The 15,267-nt window shown below is 33.6% G+C and overlaps 1 protein-coding gene across 6 annotated transcripts in view; it reads right to left on the reverse strand.

The window, feature by feature from the left end:
• LOC103040561 (aldo-keto reductase family 1 member B1) overlaps positions 1 to 15,267 on the reverse strand; it is a 74,243-nt gene that overhangs the window by 48,245 nt on the left and 10,731 nt on the right. For 2 of the 6 annotated variants that reach the window (XM_049475026.1, XM_049475027.1), the window contains exons 1-9: positions 12,788 to 12,945; positions 10,260 to 10,427; positions 9,936 to 10,052; positions 8,745 to 8,822; positions 7,644 to 7,766; positions 7,400 to 7,506; positions 7,218 to 7,299; positions 5,815 to 5,898; positions 5,629 to 5,711 (exon numbers count right to left, since the gene is read on the reverse strand). The exons of 2 other annotated variants lie outside the window; for them this stretch is intronic. In XM_049475026.1, coding sequence (XP_049330983.1) covers positions 5,629 to 5,711; positions 5,815 to 5,898; positions 7,218 to 7,299; positions 7,400 to 7,506; positions 7,644 to 7,766; positions 8,745 to 8,822; positions 9,936 to 10,052; positions 10,260 to 10,427; positions 12,788 to 12,853 — 908 coding nt within the window. In that variant the 5' untranslated portion in view covers positions 12,854 to 12,945. Of the gene's footprint in view, positions 1 to 5,149; positions 5,532 to 5,628; positions 5,712 to 5,814; positions 5,899 to 7,217; positions 7,300 to 7,399; positions 7,507 to 7,643; positions 7,767 to 8,744; positions 8,823 to 9,935; positions 10,053 to 10,259; positions 10,428 to 12,787; positions 12,946 to 15,267 lie in introns of those variants that run through there. 2 more of the 6 variants (XM_022671735.2, XM_049475023.1) reach the window with 2 other exon arrangements.

The following is a 15,267-nucleotide window of genomic DNA, read 5'->3' on the forward strand; positions in this document are numbered from 1 at the left end:
GATATAACTATATAAGCTGATATATTACTGTACTCTTATACACGAGTCTTGATTTGATCAGTTAATAGTAACACCCTAGGTCACAAGATAGCAGTGAAATTTCTGCAAGTAATCAGTGACTCGGCACTTTAGGAAAATATAAGCTACAGTGGTGCTTAAAAGTTTATAAATTTGACCTTAAACATCATCAGATTTCCACACAAATCCTAAAAGTAGATAAAGAGAACCTATTTAAACAAATGAGACACAAATATTAAACTTGATAATTTATTAATTGAAGAAAATTAATCAGTATTACACATATTTGTGATTGTAAAAGTATGAGAACCTTTGTTTTCAGTATCTTTTATTTTTTCCATTTGCAGCAATAACTTCAATAACTAAACGTTTCCGGTAACTGTAGATGATTCCTACGCACCAGCTTGGAGTGTTTTTTTTTAACCAATTTCTCTGTACAGAACAGCTTAAACTCTGGGATGTTGGTGGTTAATATGGTTTCCTCACATTATCTATTATTTGCTCACTTCAGCTCCGCCCACAACATTTCCATTAAGGATTAAGATCAGGATTTTGACTTGGCCTCATTCCAAAGCATTAACTTTATTAACTATTTTTCTGTAGCTGTTCTTTGTTTGAAAGACTTATGTGCTTAGGGTCATTGTCCTGCTGCATGGCCCACCTTCTCTGGAGATTCAGTTCATGGAAATTCAATTCAATTCAATTCAATTCAATTTAATTTATATAGCGCTTTTTACAACAAAGGTTGTCACAAAGCCGCTTTACAGGAAAAACAGGTCCACGCCTCTTATGAGCAGCACCACAGAGATGCCAATTTTATGGTGACACAGTGGCAAGGAAAAACTCCCTTTAAGAGGAAGAAACCTTGGAAGGAACCAAGACTCAGTCAGAGGAACCCATCCTACTCGGGTTGACCCGCTCAGTACAAAAAAGGAAAGATGTTGTCATGCATTGTTATAGTTGTTTAGTAAAAAAGTCAGCTTATTTAGTGCTCTACCTACACTGAGTTTCTATTGGACTGTTGAGGTGACGTCAGAGGAGTAGGAGGAGGGAGCTGGGGTAAGGGATGGAAAAACCGGGAGTAAGTGTAGGGTGTGCCTCGTGAAAAGGTCTGTTAAGAGAACTCCAATAAAAGGTCAAGTTGTGGACGATACTAACTCACCGTGCCTCATTACAGATGTCCTGACATTTTTGCTTAGAATTAGTATATATATTCTGCTATAACCATAATACTACCACCACCATGTTTCACAGACGAGAAAATGCTGGAATACAGCATTTTCCTTTCTCCAAATATATCACTTCACATTTAAAACAAAAAGTTCTATTTTTGTTTCATCTATCCACAAAACTTTTTTTTCAATATATATATATATATATATATATATTTTTGGCTTGGTCATGTGATTTTTAGCAATGTTCTTTTTGGGGAGCAGTGGCTTTCTTTTTGCAACCCTGTCATGCACACCATTGTTGTTTAGTGTATTCCTAATCGTGAACTCGTGATCATTAACATTAGCCAATGAGATTAAGAGAGAGGCCTTCAGTTGCTTAGAAGTTACTCTGGGGTCCTCTGTGACCTCGCAGACTACTAAATGCCTTGCTCTTGGAGTGATCTTTGTTGGTTGACCCCTCCTGACTCTTGGGGAGGGTAATAATGATCTTAAATTTTCTCAATTTCTACATTGTAATCTGTCTGACTGTGGATTGGTGGAGACAAACTCTTTAGAGATGATGAGCATCAACAACTCTGTTTCTGAGGTCCTCAGAAATCACATTGGTTCATGCCATAAACTTCTACAAACGTAGATTAAAAACACCTGACTCTAAATTCTCCTTTAAAGTAACTGCTAATCCTAAAGGTTTATATACTTTTACCCTCACAAATATTTAATATTGAATCATTTTTTATTAAATAAATATGCAAGCATAATATTTTTGTATCATTTGTTTAACTGGGTCACCTTTATCTGCATTTAGGGCTTTTTTTTAGGAGAAATATAAAAAAAAACTAAAGAATTCCCCAATTTTCAAGCACTCCTGCACAGTGTCTTGTTCCATGAGTTTTTAGCAAATTATGGTACAGTTCGGCCATTCATAAAATAGAGCCTCACCCTCCTTCTGATATATTGAGGCCCTTTTAGTCTCAAAGACAAAGACGGGCGCTTTCACCACAGGTGGAATTTGGTCTACGCCTTTAACCCATCCTTGTAGTGAACACACACATTCACAATAGTGAGCACACACACTCACTGTGATGCAGAGAGCAAACATACAGGAGACTAAAGAGAGTAAAGAGAGTCAGAGTTAAATGTGCAATAAAAGTTTTTTGTATGTGTTAAAAAGTAGAACTTTTTGCCTTTTTTTATTGTTCCTGTACATTAATACAAACATTAACATAACATTAACACCAGCTCCTTGTTCCTACACTTACTGTCCATCATACCAGTTCCACTTAGTATATAAACTAAAAAATATATATATTTAATGGCTCAACTTTACTCAGTCAAGTCATCGTTTTGCTTTGGCTTAGTTAAATTGTAAATATATAGAATTTTAATTTTTTTTAACTTAACAGAGTCAAAGCTAGATGATAACTTGAATCAGTTAAGTTTATTATACTTAACTGAATTTTGTTTACACAACAATAGTTTAAATAACTCAACTGTTTTTTTGTCAAGTATTGTGGGATTAAGGAAATTTAGTTTATTAAAAAATAAATAAATAAATAAATAAAGAAATATATATATATATATATATATATATATATATATATATATATATATATATATATATATATATATATATATATATATATATATGTGTGTGTATATATAGCCAATCAAAGGCAAGAGGTTTTATGAACATTATTGAAAAAAACTTTTTTTTATCACAGTTGGTCTTGCTCTCTCTCTGGGTGGGTACAGTACAGAAGATGGCGCTCTTTCTTTCCCCTCATCACTCCTAGGGTGATGTGGATCAGCACAAGGCTGCGTCTGTGAGCTGATGTATCAGAACCGAGTCGCTGCGCTTTCCTCCGAGTGTTAGCGCTGTGATTCTACTCGGTAATGCTGCATCAGCAGCAGCTCAAAAAGAGGCGGAGCCTGACTTCACATGTGTCAGAGGAGGTGTGTGCTGGTCTTCACCCTCCTGGTGTTGGTGGGCATCACTAGTTCTAATGAGTGTGTTGGGTAATTGGCCTTGCAAAATAAAAAATGTAACTTTGACTTGCAATGAGGCTTGGAAACAGGGTTTAAGTGCAAGTTAAGTTTTATTAAAACAGAACCAAAAACTTGCTAAAACAAAAGCAGAATAACACTCCAGGGAAACGTGACAAGAACGTAAGACTATAGAAGGCATATTGGTGGGAAAATGAACAGTGCATTCTCTCTATAGCGAAGCACAGTGAGGGATTTTCATCTCTTTCTTTGCAATCTGCTGCCTCTATTACTGTGTGTAACTTACAAATGCAATCAGCTGCATCTATCCCAGTTAAAATAAAAAGATTATTATTTCTAACGTCTTTGACTGGCTTCAATTTTATAAAAGTTTCAAGGTGTTAAAAGTATATCCATTCATTACTCTGTAGGTAGAAGTATAGATGCTAAGATTAAAAAATATATACCTTTGTAGAAGATGAAGTATCAGCTCAAGCTTTTTACTGTTTAAGTAAATGTGGAGTAAAAGTACTGGTTTCAAAACTACTTAAAGTATAAAAGTAAAATTATTGTAATAGGAAAAAATAAAGACATTAAAAACAAAAGCTTAGGCCACGCCCACAATGCCCTCCTATAGTGCACTATTACCCCCACCCCCATCTCCAAAACAAATTTTACTAAAAGCCATAATGACTATAATGTTAAAATATTAAAATGTTAATGTTGATAATATAATTTGGGATTTTGCACTAGGCTCCTCCCTGTTTCAGCTGCATATATCTGCAAATATATGAATATTAATGCATTTTAAATTCTGAACAATGTAAATATATTAAAGAAGGTTAGTTGGATGTGTGCAGGTGTGATGGATCACAGTATAAACCAATAGGGAGTCGGAATGGTATATGTTTATACTTCTCTACATCCAATCACAATCAGATTCACTCTATCTGGATAGAGAGATTTATCTGGATAGGGGTTTTATTGAACGACGAGAAGCCGGAATAGATGAAAACGAGCTGAAATAAAATAGGAGTAACGAGGCTAGAGTAATGCAATGTAATACTTCTCTCATTAATAGTATAGCTTTTATGGTTTGAATTTACAACACTTTGATTTGCTGGTTTTATAGCACTTTAAATCTGTTTTTATGCAGTTTACTTAAGTTTGGCTTCTCTTTACTCCAAATTGCTACAGTAAGATCACTTGAAATATTTATCTTTACATGATCTACACTCATTCAGTAGTCTGAAATGATAACACTTTGATTTTCTTGTTTTATAAGACTCAAAACTCTGGTCTATATACAATCAAATACTGTAGATCAAATAAGCACATTTCCTACATTTGCCATTTCTTTCATTAAAATTTTTACAGTATTATTACTTCAAACATACACAATTGCCTATAATATCTAATGAATTATTATTTCTATTATTAGTTAGTTCTTAAAGAAATTAGTGATGCCATTTGATAGCACCTTGATTTTCTTGTTTATTAAGACTTTAAATTGTGGTCTATGTATAGTAATATAGTATATTTAACCTGAAAAATGATTTATTTTAGTTTTAGTAACAAAAAGCCCTACATTTTCAGATTAGATACTTGATAGTAATGTTTCTGGTGTATATGTGTTGATTAGAGCTGGTTAAATGATGTCTTTTTATTTCAAACTATGCACAAAAAATGTGAGCGCAGCTTTCTCCCCCAGCTCCGCTGTGCACACATATACCGTAATACATGGTTTAGATGTGCACTCCAACTTTCACACAGCAGATTTCTCAAGCAAATATTTTTATATTTGTATTGCTTATATCTAATAGTATGTTTTACATATTTTTGAAGGAGACATCTGGGACAAATGACAAGTAGAGACAGGACTGTACGGTAAATTCCACGCACAGGTGAGAAGATTAATATGGGAGAAGAGAAAGAGAGTAGAGATAGAGAACAAAACAACATAAACAATAAGGAACATGGGACAAATGCATATTTATGGGGCACATAAACAAAAAACACTGGTTAAGACAGGAGATCTTACACTCGCTTGGGCAAAGCAGGATTTTATGCATTTATTATTTAGAGTTATTACCATTAATAGACCTAATAGAGCATAATGCTATTAAAATACTGCTTATATTTAACATTTAACATGTTATTGGTCATTTAAATTCGAATATTTGAAATAGAAATGCTTTTATTTGTTTTTAGAAAATGTTAAATTCATGCCTCAGATGTATATAATAAAAATCTTTATTTTATTAAGGTATCATGATGTTCTTGACTGTAGAACTGTAGGTTAGGACTGGAGCTCAGTATTCTGCATGCAGTGGGTAGTCCTTGTGCTTGGTAGCCCTAAATAGAAAAATAGGAGTATTATTAATTACAAAATATATATTAAAATCATTAAAAGTTATTAAAATATTACAGTATTGTTATTTTCTTGACTCACCACTCAAAATGAGCGATTCTCCAGTTCCTGTTGAAGGTCATAATGGTGCTCATCTCCTCTGGACTCAGCTTAAAATCAAAGACCTGTGTACAAAATAACAGAAGATTTACAGCATGATCTAGAGCACGTCCTTTTTATTAAAAAAGGTGAAATGCACAAGCACAAATTCACAATCCAAATCTTTACCTGGATATTTTCTTTGATTCTCGCTGGATTTACGGATTTGGGAATAACTGCAACATTCCTCTCAATGTGGAATCGGATTAGGACCTGAAAAAAGAGTCTTTTTTATTAAAATTCAATTTGGTTTGAAGCAAAAGATATGTAAATAGACCAAAAATTACTCTGATTACAGTTATTTTTTATATTAAAAAATATATATTTAATTTAATTTATATTTAAGTCTCTGTGTGGTTGTTTTGGCACAGTGGATAACACCACTACCTGCTAGGGATTAATTACATCCCCCAGTAGGAGACTGACTGTGCTGCGCTGCGCTACACCTATAATAAGAGTCCTTGGGCTAGACTCCAAACACTACATTGGCCAAACTCTGTGATAGAAATAGCCTTGTGTGTGTCAGCTAAATGCAAATAAATAAATAAATAAATACATAAATATCTTTCCAAATTTAATATATTGGCTGTTCTTTCCATTATTTAAAATACATTAAAAAAGTCACATTAGTCAAAACATGATGCAAGTTATATTGGATTTACATCAATTTACTTTTTTTTAAGTGTTTTCAACAGTTTTTTTTATAGAAAATGCCCACGTCATAAATTATGCACATTATATTATAATGTGGACATTGTGAATATCTGAGCTTTTAGCTCTCCTTGTTTTCCCCTGTTCATTTAATCAGGGTTATATTCACATTCTGCTGCACCTTAGTTTTATGTTTTTGACATTTTTTATTTTTTTCATGTTTGTGCTTTACTCAGCAGTTTCTTTTCTCTCAAAAATGATTAGTAATAGTTTTAAATCAAGTATGCAGTAGCTAATACTTACAATTAGCATATTTATTTATTTTATTCATTTCATCTCTGTATTTGTTTTATTACTGGTTTTACTTTGGGCTTTTTACCTTTTTATTTGGTTTATTTTGTTCTTTTTTATACTTTCTTAACTTATTTTTATTATGTATTTATTTTAGTTCCAACAATTACCCTTTTTGTTAAATTTTGGTGTTATTTTAGTGCTCAATTTCTTTGAATTGTGTTTATTATTTTATTATTTTTATTATTATTTTATTATTTTTATTTCTTCTATTTTCGTTTTATTGCTTGTCTGCATATCCTCTTATTCTGAATTATTTTATTTTTTCTTAACTAAATCTTATATAGTTTGCTTGTTTTTATATATAGTTATAAACTGAGGGGTACCCTCAATGTATTCTGAGTGGAAATAAAGGTTAATTGGTCGATTAATTAATTGAAAGGCAAATTCATTGGGCAAATTCAATCAAAGCATCAGACCTTTGAGCAATGATAGAAGTCACCTAGTGTAAAAATTCTCATTTTATTTTTTTTATATGTAATAAAGGGCAAAGGTTGGACACAAAAACAAAATATAACACTCGTAAATACCTGTGCTGTTGTTTTCTTGTGTTTATCAGCTATGGCCTTGATCTTTGGGTCATCCAATAGAGATGGATCACCTGGTTTTGCCCTGTAAAAAAAATTGCTCAATTCAGTTCTGTACTAATGTGTCAAATTATTACATAATGAGCTGAAAATAACCCTTATATATATAAATATTTTTTGCTCACCATGGTCTGTCAGGAGAGCCGAGAGGACTGTATGCAGTTATTGTGATGCCCTTAGAGTGACAGAAGTCGATCAGCTTCACCTGTGTCAGGTAAGGATGGCACTCAATCTGGAAAAAATAACAAAAAACAGAAAATAAATATATTTGGGAGCATTTTTCTATATAAACACTATGATTCCATTAGCTTTAAAAGTCTGTAATAGTACAGAATAATAAATGAAAGAATATAGGGTGTAAAAGGTTACCTGGTTGGTGACAGGTTTGTATTTGAGGCCTGGTTTGTTCAGAAGGGCTTCAATCTGTGCTCTGTTGAAGTTAGAGATGCCGATGGCCTTGACCAGCCCAGCGTCCACCAGCTTCTCCATTTCCTTTAGGATAAAATTGGCAATATTTAATTCAATGTCTTGATTTACAATAAAAATAACACAGCAAGACAGAGCTGGAAATTAAACTTTATATGCATGAATGTAATGAGGATATGGCATAGGAGTGGCATAAAGTTATCCAAAAGTAGTATGTAAGACTGGTGGAGGAGAACAACAGCAGTTGAGGCCTGCTGTACCAAAAGGTACACTACCGAAAAGCATGCCCTCTTGTGGCAAGAGCAAGGATCTTATTACACTACACTACACTAAGGCGCACCGGATTATGAGGCGCATTTTATGCGACAATAGTAAGGAACAGGGGTGTCGCCATGTTTCCATTCGAATTCAGCAGGTCTCACTGCTGGGGGGGGCATTTTCTTTCAAAGTCAAACAAGTGCTGGATGTTAATCTACACAGATTTCTCTCCTGAAAACTGTTTGTTTGGTTGCAAAAAGCACTTCCGTTTATTTACAGTAAGCTTAGATTGCTAGCCGCCGTTAGCAGTGCTTAGCACTAGTAAAGACTGCCCGATAGCACTAGGCTGAGAAACCCTGAGTGTTCCAGTAACCCAGGGCATTATCAGCTAGCGTTTTTTTCCCCTGTGCGGTTGCGGCTAATGCTAATACTGTTCCAGCCTTAGTGCTGGAGAAACTTTAATAAAAGCTTATCCTTATAACGCTCTACTTTAGCAGTGTCTTTAAAGTGTCTTTACTGCTCTTTAATACCTGACTGGGTAAAATTCTTACATAAGGAGCACCAGATTATAAGACGCACTGATGATTTTGGGGAAAATTAAAGGGTTTTAAGTGCGTCTTATAGTGCAAACAATATGGTAGTTTTGCAGCAATCTTTAGGAGTGACTAGGAATGACACCATTAATATGTTTTGCATGTTTTGAAGAAACACTGAAACATTTATTATCATATTAAGAATTTGTGAATGTAACTTTCTGAAATCTGCCCTTTCATGTTCTTTAATTACCTCCCATGTATCCAGGAAGTTGCTGTTATCTGGAATGCATTCTCCATCAGCATCAAAAGGAAGAAGATCTTCTCCAGGCTGCAGATTTAAACACAGCAATCAGTATATCTGTGCATATTTAATACTTTTCACAGGTTATGTTACACATTTTCTTAGAAAAATTGGGAAAAATGCAGAAACAGAGCCTGGACAGGGGACAATTAGCATTTAGCAATTAGCATTTAACAATTAGCAGCTATGCAGATATGGGTTGAACAGACAGTGACCAGAGCAAGTATAAAACCTACAATCCCAGGTTTCTGGAGCTTTCAACGCATCTATATACAGTGGTTTGTAAAAGTATTCATACCCCTAGAACCCTTACAGCTATTTTTCATTAATAGCTGAAATGTGTTCCTTTGACATAATGAAACATATCAGTTCTGCTTATTTTTTTTTTTAAAACATGCAAGGATAATGTTTCATGCACTTCAGTATGTGAACATTTACAATATGCATATAAATTAATCAATAATACCGTCTCACCGCTAGCAGAGGCCAATCAGCTCTCCCTCCTGCCCCGCCCCTAAACCCATACATCACCCAGTGCCCCTCCCAAACTACTCCTCCCATTTTTTTTTTTTTTGCATTTTTAAATTTGAGCTAAGGGGTGGAGTCAGCTAAAATCAGGGTGTTTATTTGCCCTTTAATGATAGACCAACCTGCCAATCTTCTATGAAGGCTAGATTAGTTGTAATTGTCCTGTGGATTCTTCCACCTGAGCTGTGGATTTCTGCAGCTCCTCCAGAGTGACCATGGGCGTCTTGGCTTGGTCTTAATGATGTTGTTTGTTCACTAGTGTTCTCTAACAAACCACTACTGAGGCCTTCACAGAACAGATATATTTATGCTGAGACTAAATTACACACAGCTGGATTAAATCTATTAACCGATTAAGTGACTTCTGAAGGCGATTGATTAATTGATTGCACTGGATTTTATTTAGGGGTTTCAGAGTAAATGGGAGCTAAATACTTAAAACTTTTTAGATTTGTATTTGATTACAATAAAATACATTTTACAACTATGTGCTACTTTGTGTTGGTCTATCAGGTAAAATCTCAATAAAATACATTTAAATTTGAGGTTGTAATGGTTGTAACTATGCACTTTTGCAAGCTCTTTATTATAATACATGTTTATTAATAGTACCTTAAAGCCCATAGGACAGTGCATGAGGTAGAGATCTATATAGGGCAGGTTCAGGTCACTCAGGGTCGTTTCACAGGCTCCTCGAACCAGATGCCGCTCATGGAAAGTGCTCCAAAGCTGAAAAAAAATATTTAAACATTTAAAATGTACAATTTCCCACTGAATATCACTGTTTGTACTGGATTGAGCACAGTATTTATACTGGTGACTCATCAGCCAGTGATCACACTTCTGAGCCCTTTAAGGCAAAGGCTAAATTTATGCATGCTGTCAGTGACTTGGCAGTTTTTCTAAAGCCACGTCGTGATTATATGCAGTTCCTACCTTACTGACGATGAAGAGATCCTCTCTTTTCACCACTTTTTGGTTAATCATGGCGTGAACAGCAGCTCCCACCTCTTTCTCATTCCTATAAGCGTAGGCTCCATCAATGTGACGATAACCAGCCAGGATCGCAGCTTTTACAGCTTCTTCTACCTGCCCTGGAGTGGACTGCAGGAATACATACAATAAACGTCAGTTTTTAATACAATTTTAAACCACAAATAGCGGTATAATGTAGTTTTAATCTTTTTTTTTCTTTTTTTTGTGTAATTTAACTCTAACGCTATCAGATATAGTGAATTCACCTATCGTGTGCCATATCGTATTGAACACAATAATATCGGCAACATTCTTTTAATATGGGGAACAATATTATACCCTAAATTATATGGTGCCATATCAACCACCCGCTTATTATGTTTTTTGCAAAAGAAAAAAAAATCACTGTTCTCATTACTTCCCATTATATATCTACTAGAGACTAGAGATTATATCTGTTCAGTATCATTTATTTTACTTTAATGCTGAATATATGGAGACATTTGGAATATAGATTACTATTAGTGTCATGACTAATAATTCTGGATCATTGACTTTTGTTATAAATCTGATATATTTTTTGTATGTTTTTAATATCTCAGTTATGAGTGTGCTATATCATATAGTATGTGTAACGCTGTGTGAAGGACGGGACGAGGAGAGCGGACGCTAATGCAAGTAATATTTATTTAAAAACTGAAAACAAAACATAAACCAAACAGAAACTCAGAGACCGGGAGACCAACTAACAGACGGGATTAACACAGCCGTGACAGACGTGTAAACGCACAAGAACCGACAAACTAACACTGACAGAGACGCTTAAATACACACACAAGGCGGGAAAGAGAACAGGTAACACCTGGGGACTGACTAATGAGGGGCGGAGCTACAAATGGACACAGGTGAGTGGAAAAACACCAGGGAAGAAACACAGAGAAGCCGGGTCACGTGAGAATAACAGACATGAGAATAGACAGAAAACAGGCAAAAGATGTGACAGTATGCAGTAATAAAATTTATTTTTACTTTTTTTTTGCAGGAAAGAAAGTGTGTTATTGATTTTTATTTTTTTTATCAGTGTTTTTTAATCATATTGGCAAGAGTATCGTTATCACAAAAATACCATCACCATAAAATATTGTGATATTGTGTTATTTTAGAGCCATATCATCATATCTACTCAGAAATATAAAAAAAAAACGTACAAAAAAATAACTTATGCTTACAGTACCAGCATAATAAGGCATATACTGTACAATATATACCTGACCATTAAAATAAAAAAAATAAAAAAAAACATGAGGTGCTTAATTCAAGGAATAGATGAATGAATACAAAAACAAAAATGAATACACTGCACAGATGTGCATACAGCATTAAAAAAGCACTTAATTCCCATTGACTGACAAATGTGCCATGAATTATAGATAATTAAGTGCTATTTTTGAAGGTTTTAGCACTGATATATTCATTTATCTTCATATATATTCATATACATATTACATTTACTTATCTGTGCCATGAGGAGAAGATCTCTGACCAAAACGTGCATATAAAAATATTAAATATTTGTATTTAACTGTTTGAATGCTTCTTCTGGATTTTACACATAGTGTTATGATATTGTATTTTGCTAACTAAGTAACTTCCAGTCATGGTGAGAGATGCACTGATTTGGCACTAATAAAACGCTGGGATGTGGGTTTGGACTGTTTATATGATCACAAAATCAATTGATCACAAATCAAAAACAGATTGTAATCAGTAGAGGTGCCAAAAAACACACAAAACAAAAATCAGGGCACAAATTTTACAGAACAGCGATGAAAAGATGAAAAATTACTTGTAAATGGGATTGGAAAACAGGACTTTGTGAAGCATTTACACTTCACACACTGCCTGTAAAGTCTAGATAATGAGTCCAAGTGTTCATGGGTGTGGGTTATGGCTCTCGAGATAGTGAGATAGTGAGTGTGTGTTTGTGTGTGTGTGTGTGTGTGTGTGTGTGTTTGGGATGGTGACGCCTGGTGTTGGTCTCTGGTAGTGAGTGTGGGATTTGGTGTCACTACAAACAATGGTGCAAACCAAACAATGGTCCTTCTAGACTACACTTTACATGCAAAAAATGCAAAAAAGTGCAAAAAAGTGAAAAGAAGCAAAGTATGTGTATGTTTGTGTGTTTAACAGAGCATAGTGTGAGTAATATATAAGTAATATATTCTACTTTGCAAAGAATAAAAGTGAGAAGTTGAAGTGAGAAAGTGAAAATAAATTATATATATATATATATATATATATATATATATATATATATATATATATATATATATATTTGTATATTTGGCACTGGCTCTGCAGTCTAGGAAACTAACTTAAATTAAAGTTCATTAGTTGTTGATTAATTTAACCCAAAGCTGGGTGTTTGCTTTCAGAAGAGCCCTAACTTTAACTTCATACAGTTTTAAAGTAGTTTTAAAGTATCCTACCTTCCATGTCCCCAAGCCAACAGTAGGCATTCGTGCTCCATTGTTGAGGGGGATAGAAGATGCCATGCTGCAGGGTCTGGAGTAAAGCAGTAACAGCAGCAGCAGCAGCAGCAGTGCAACTGTGAACCCATGTGAACTTCGGCTGTTATATAACAGGAAGCTTGGCAGAGTAAAGGCATGCCTCAGGGTTTGATTGATCACGTCTCAAATCCACCCCTACCCCACTGAATCTCAGAGCCAAGAGAGAAGAAAAGTAAGTTCAGCACTGCTTCTTCTCATGCTGTGAAGTGCAGTTTGTGCAGTCACGTATATTTATAAAGTCTGGTACAACCATTACTGTCAGTATTCAATGGAATTAAAAAAAATACTACTATAAATAATATTTTTTACATTTTTAAACTGTATCTAAACTGTCCAGTGAGATAAAAGAGCTTTGGGACTGAAGTGTCTTAAGTGTCACTTAGATCTTCCCTTTCTTTATGCAAAGGTCAGCTATATATTTATATATGTACCACAGATCATGGTAATGTAATTACTATGTAATTATTATTAGTAATACAACATACTACTTACAAAATTATACTGGATCATAGTCTGGTTTGAGTATATTCTTGCAGATATTCAAAAAAAAAAATTCAGTTTCTGAATCAGTTTCTCTGATTTTGCTATTTATTATTTATTTAGGTTTATGTTTGAGTAAAATGAACATTGTTGTTTTATTCTATAAACTACAGACAACATTTCTCCCAAATTCCAAATAAAAATATAAAAATGACTGAAATAAAAAAACAAACAAAAAAAGATGCAGAGCTTTCAGACCTCAAATAATGCAAAGAAAACAAGTTCATATTCATTCATTCAAGTTTTAAGAGTTTAGAAATCAATATTTTTTTCTAAAGCATCTTGGCATCATGTTCTCCTCCACCAGTCTTACACACTGCTTTTGGATAACTTTATGCTGCTTTACTCCTGGTGTAAAAATTCAAGCAGTTCAGTTTGGTGGTTTGATGGTTTGTGATCATCCATCTTCCTCTTGATTATATTCCAGAGGTTTTTAATTTGATAAATCAAAGAAAATCGTCATTTTTAAGAGCTCTTATATTTTTCCATATTTAACACATCTTATCACATTCATTTTGAGAAGTTACATATATAAACTGGTTAAAAAAAAACAAAAGGAAGATATCTCATTGCTGCATGCATTAACTGTAAAAGTTATTTTACATACACTATACTAAACTAAACTTTTAAAAGTAAACTTTTAAAGTTGTATAGTTTTAACACATTTATCAGCACAGTTTTAATTAGTATGAGCAACACATCATTTATGTATACAGTTTTATTGAAGAAATATTTGCTCCTATAGAAACTTTTAGTAAAAGTATAGTTTTATCATAAAAAAGCAGTTTTATAAAAAAAAGCTAAGTATATATTTTTATTAAAGACATCAGTGCAAAATTAGCACAGCTAGTGTTAGGGTTAGTATGCATTACAAAATATACAAAAATACTGATTAACAAGGTAAAAATTTAAGTATAGGTAGAAAAAAGTGTACTTAAATTATTCTGCATATAGTTTAAGTACATAAGTATTATACTTAAATATACAACTTTTTCACAAGAGTTTTACTTTTAAACACTGGGTCATGTGGTTCTGATCACTAAACTGTTAAAGGTTGGTATATCGTGATTCAGAAGAAACCTAAAGAAGGTTGGTGTATAGAAATATACTTTTATTTTTCCTTTTAATATTATTACTTACTTTCAAAGCTGTTACTGTTATTAAACTTTCTCTAAACCACTCCCACATCCTCGATATGACTGTTTACCCAGAACTCACTCTTTTATATAAGCCTTCACTCATTATTTGATCAGTTAATAGCAGCACCTTAGGTCACCTTATGAGATAGCAGTGAAAGTTCTGCAGGTAATGAGTGACTCAGCACTTTTAAGAAAAAAAAAAAACAAGGTCAGAAGTATTTTCCAAAGAGTCTTTTTTTTTTTTTAAATGATAGTTTTGTAGTCTTGTTTTGCAGTATATGTTTTGCTACTTTAACTTTAACCTTACTCAGCCAGTCATGGCATAGAGACAAGAACACTCAAGAATATTATTTTGGGCTAAAAGTGCAGCTCAAAAAATACATACAAGTGCAAAAAATCTCAAAAAATTAGAATATCACTGAAAATTTACTTTATTTCTGTAATTCCGTTCAAAATGTGAAACTCATATATTATATAAATGTATTACACACAGAGTGATCTATTTTAAGTGTTTATTTCTTCAATTGTTGATGATTATGAAGCTTACAGCCAATGAAAACCCAAATAATCACTGTCTCAGAAAATTAGAATATTATATAAGACCAATTGGGTACTTTTTGCAATGTGGTGCTTTTTGCAGTGTGCCTAGTCCTGCTGGAAAATGAAATCTCCGTAAAAGTTGACATTGGACTTTATAATAAAACACAGTGGATCAACACC

This window comes from Astyanax mexicanus, chromosome 2 (assembly GCF_023375975.1).
Source record: "Astyanax mexicanus isolate ESR-SI-001 chromosome 2, AstMex3_surface, whole genome shotgun sequence".
NCBI classification, from domain to species: Eukaryota; Metazoa; Chordata; class Actinopteri; order Characiformes; family Acestrorhamphidae; genus Astyanax; species Astyanax mexicanus.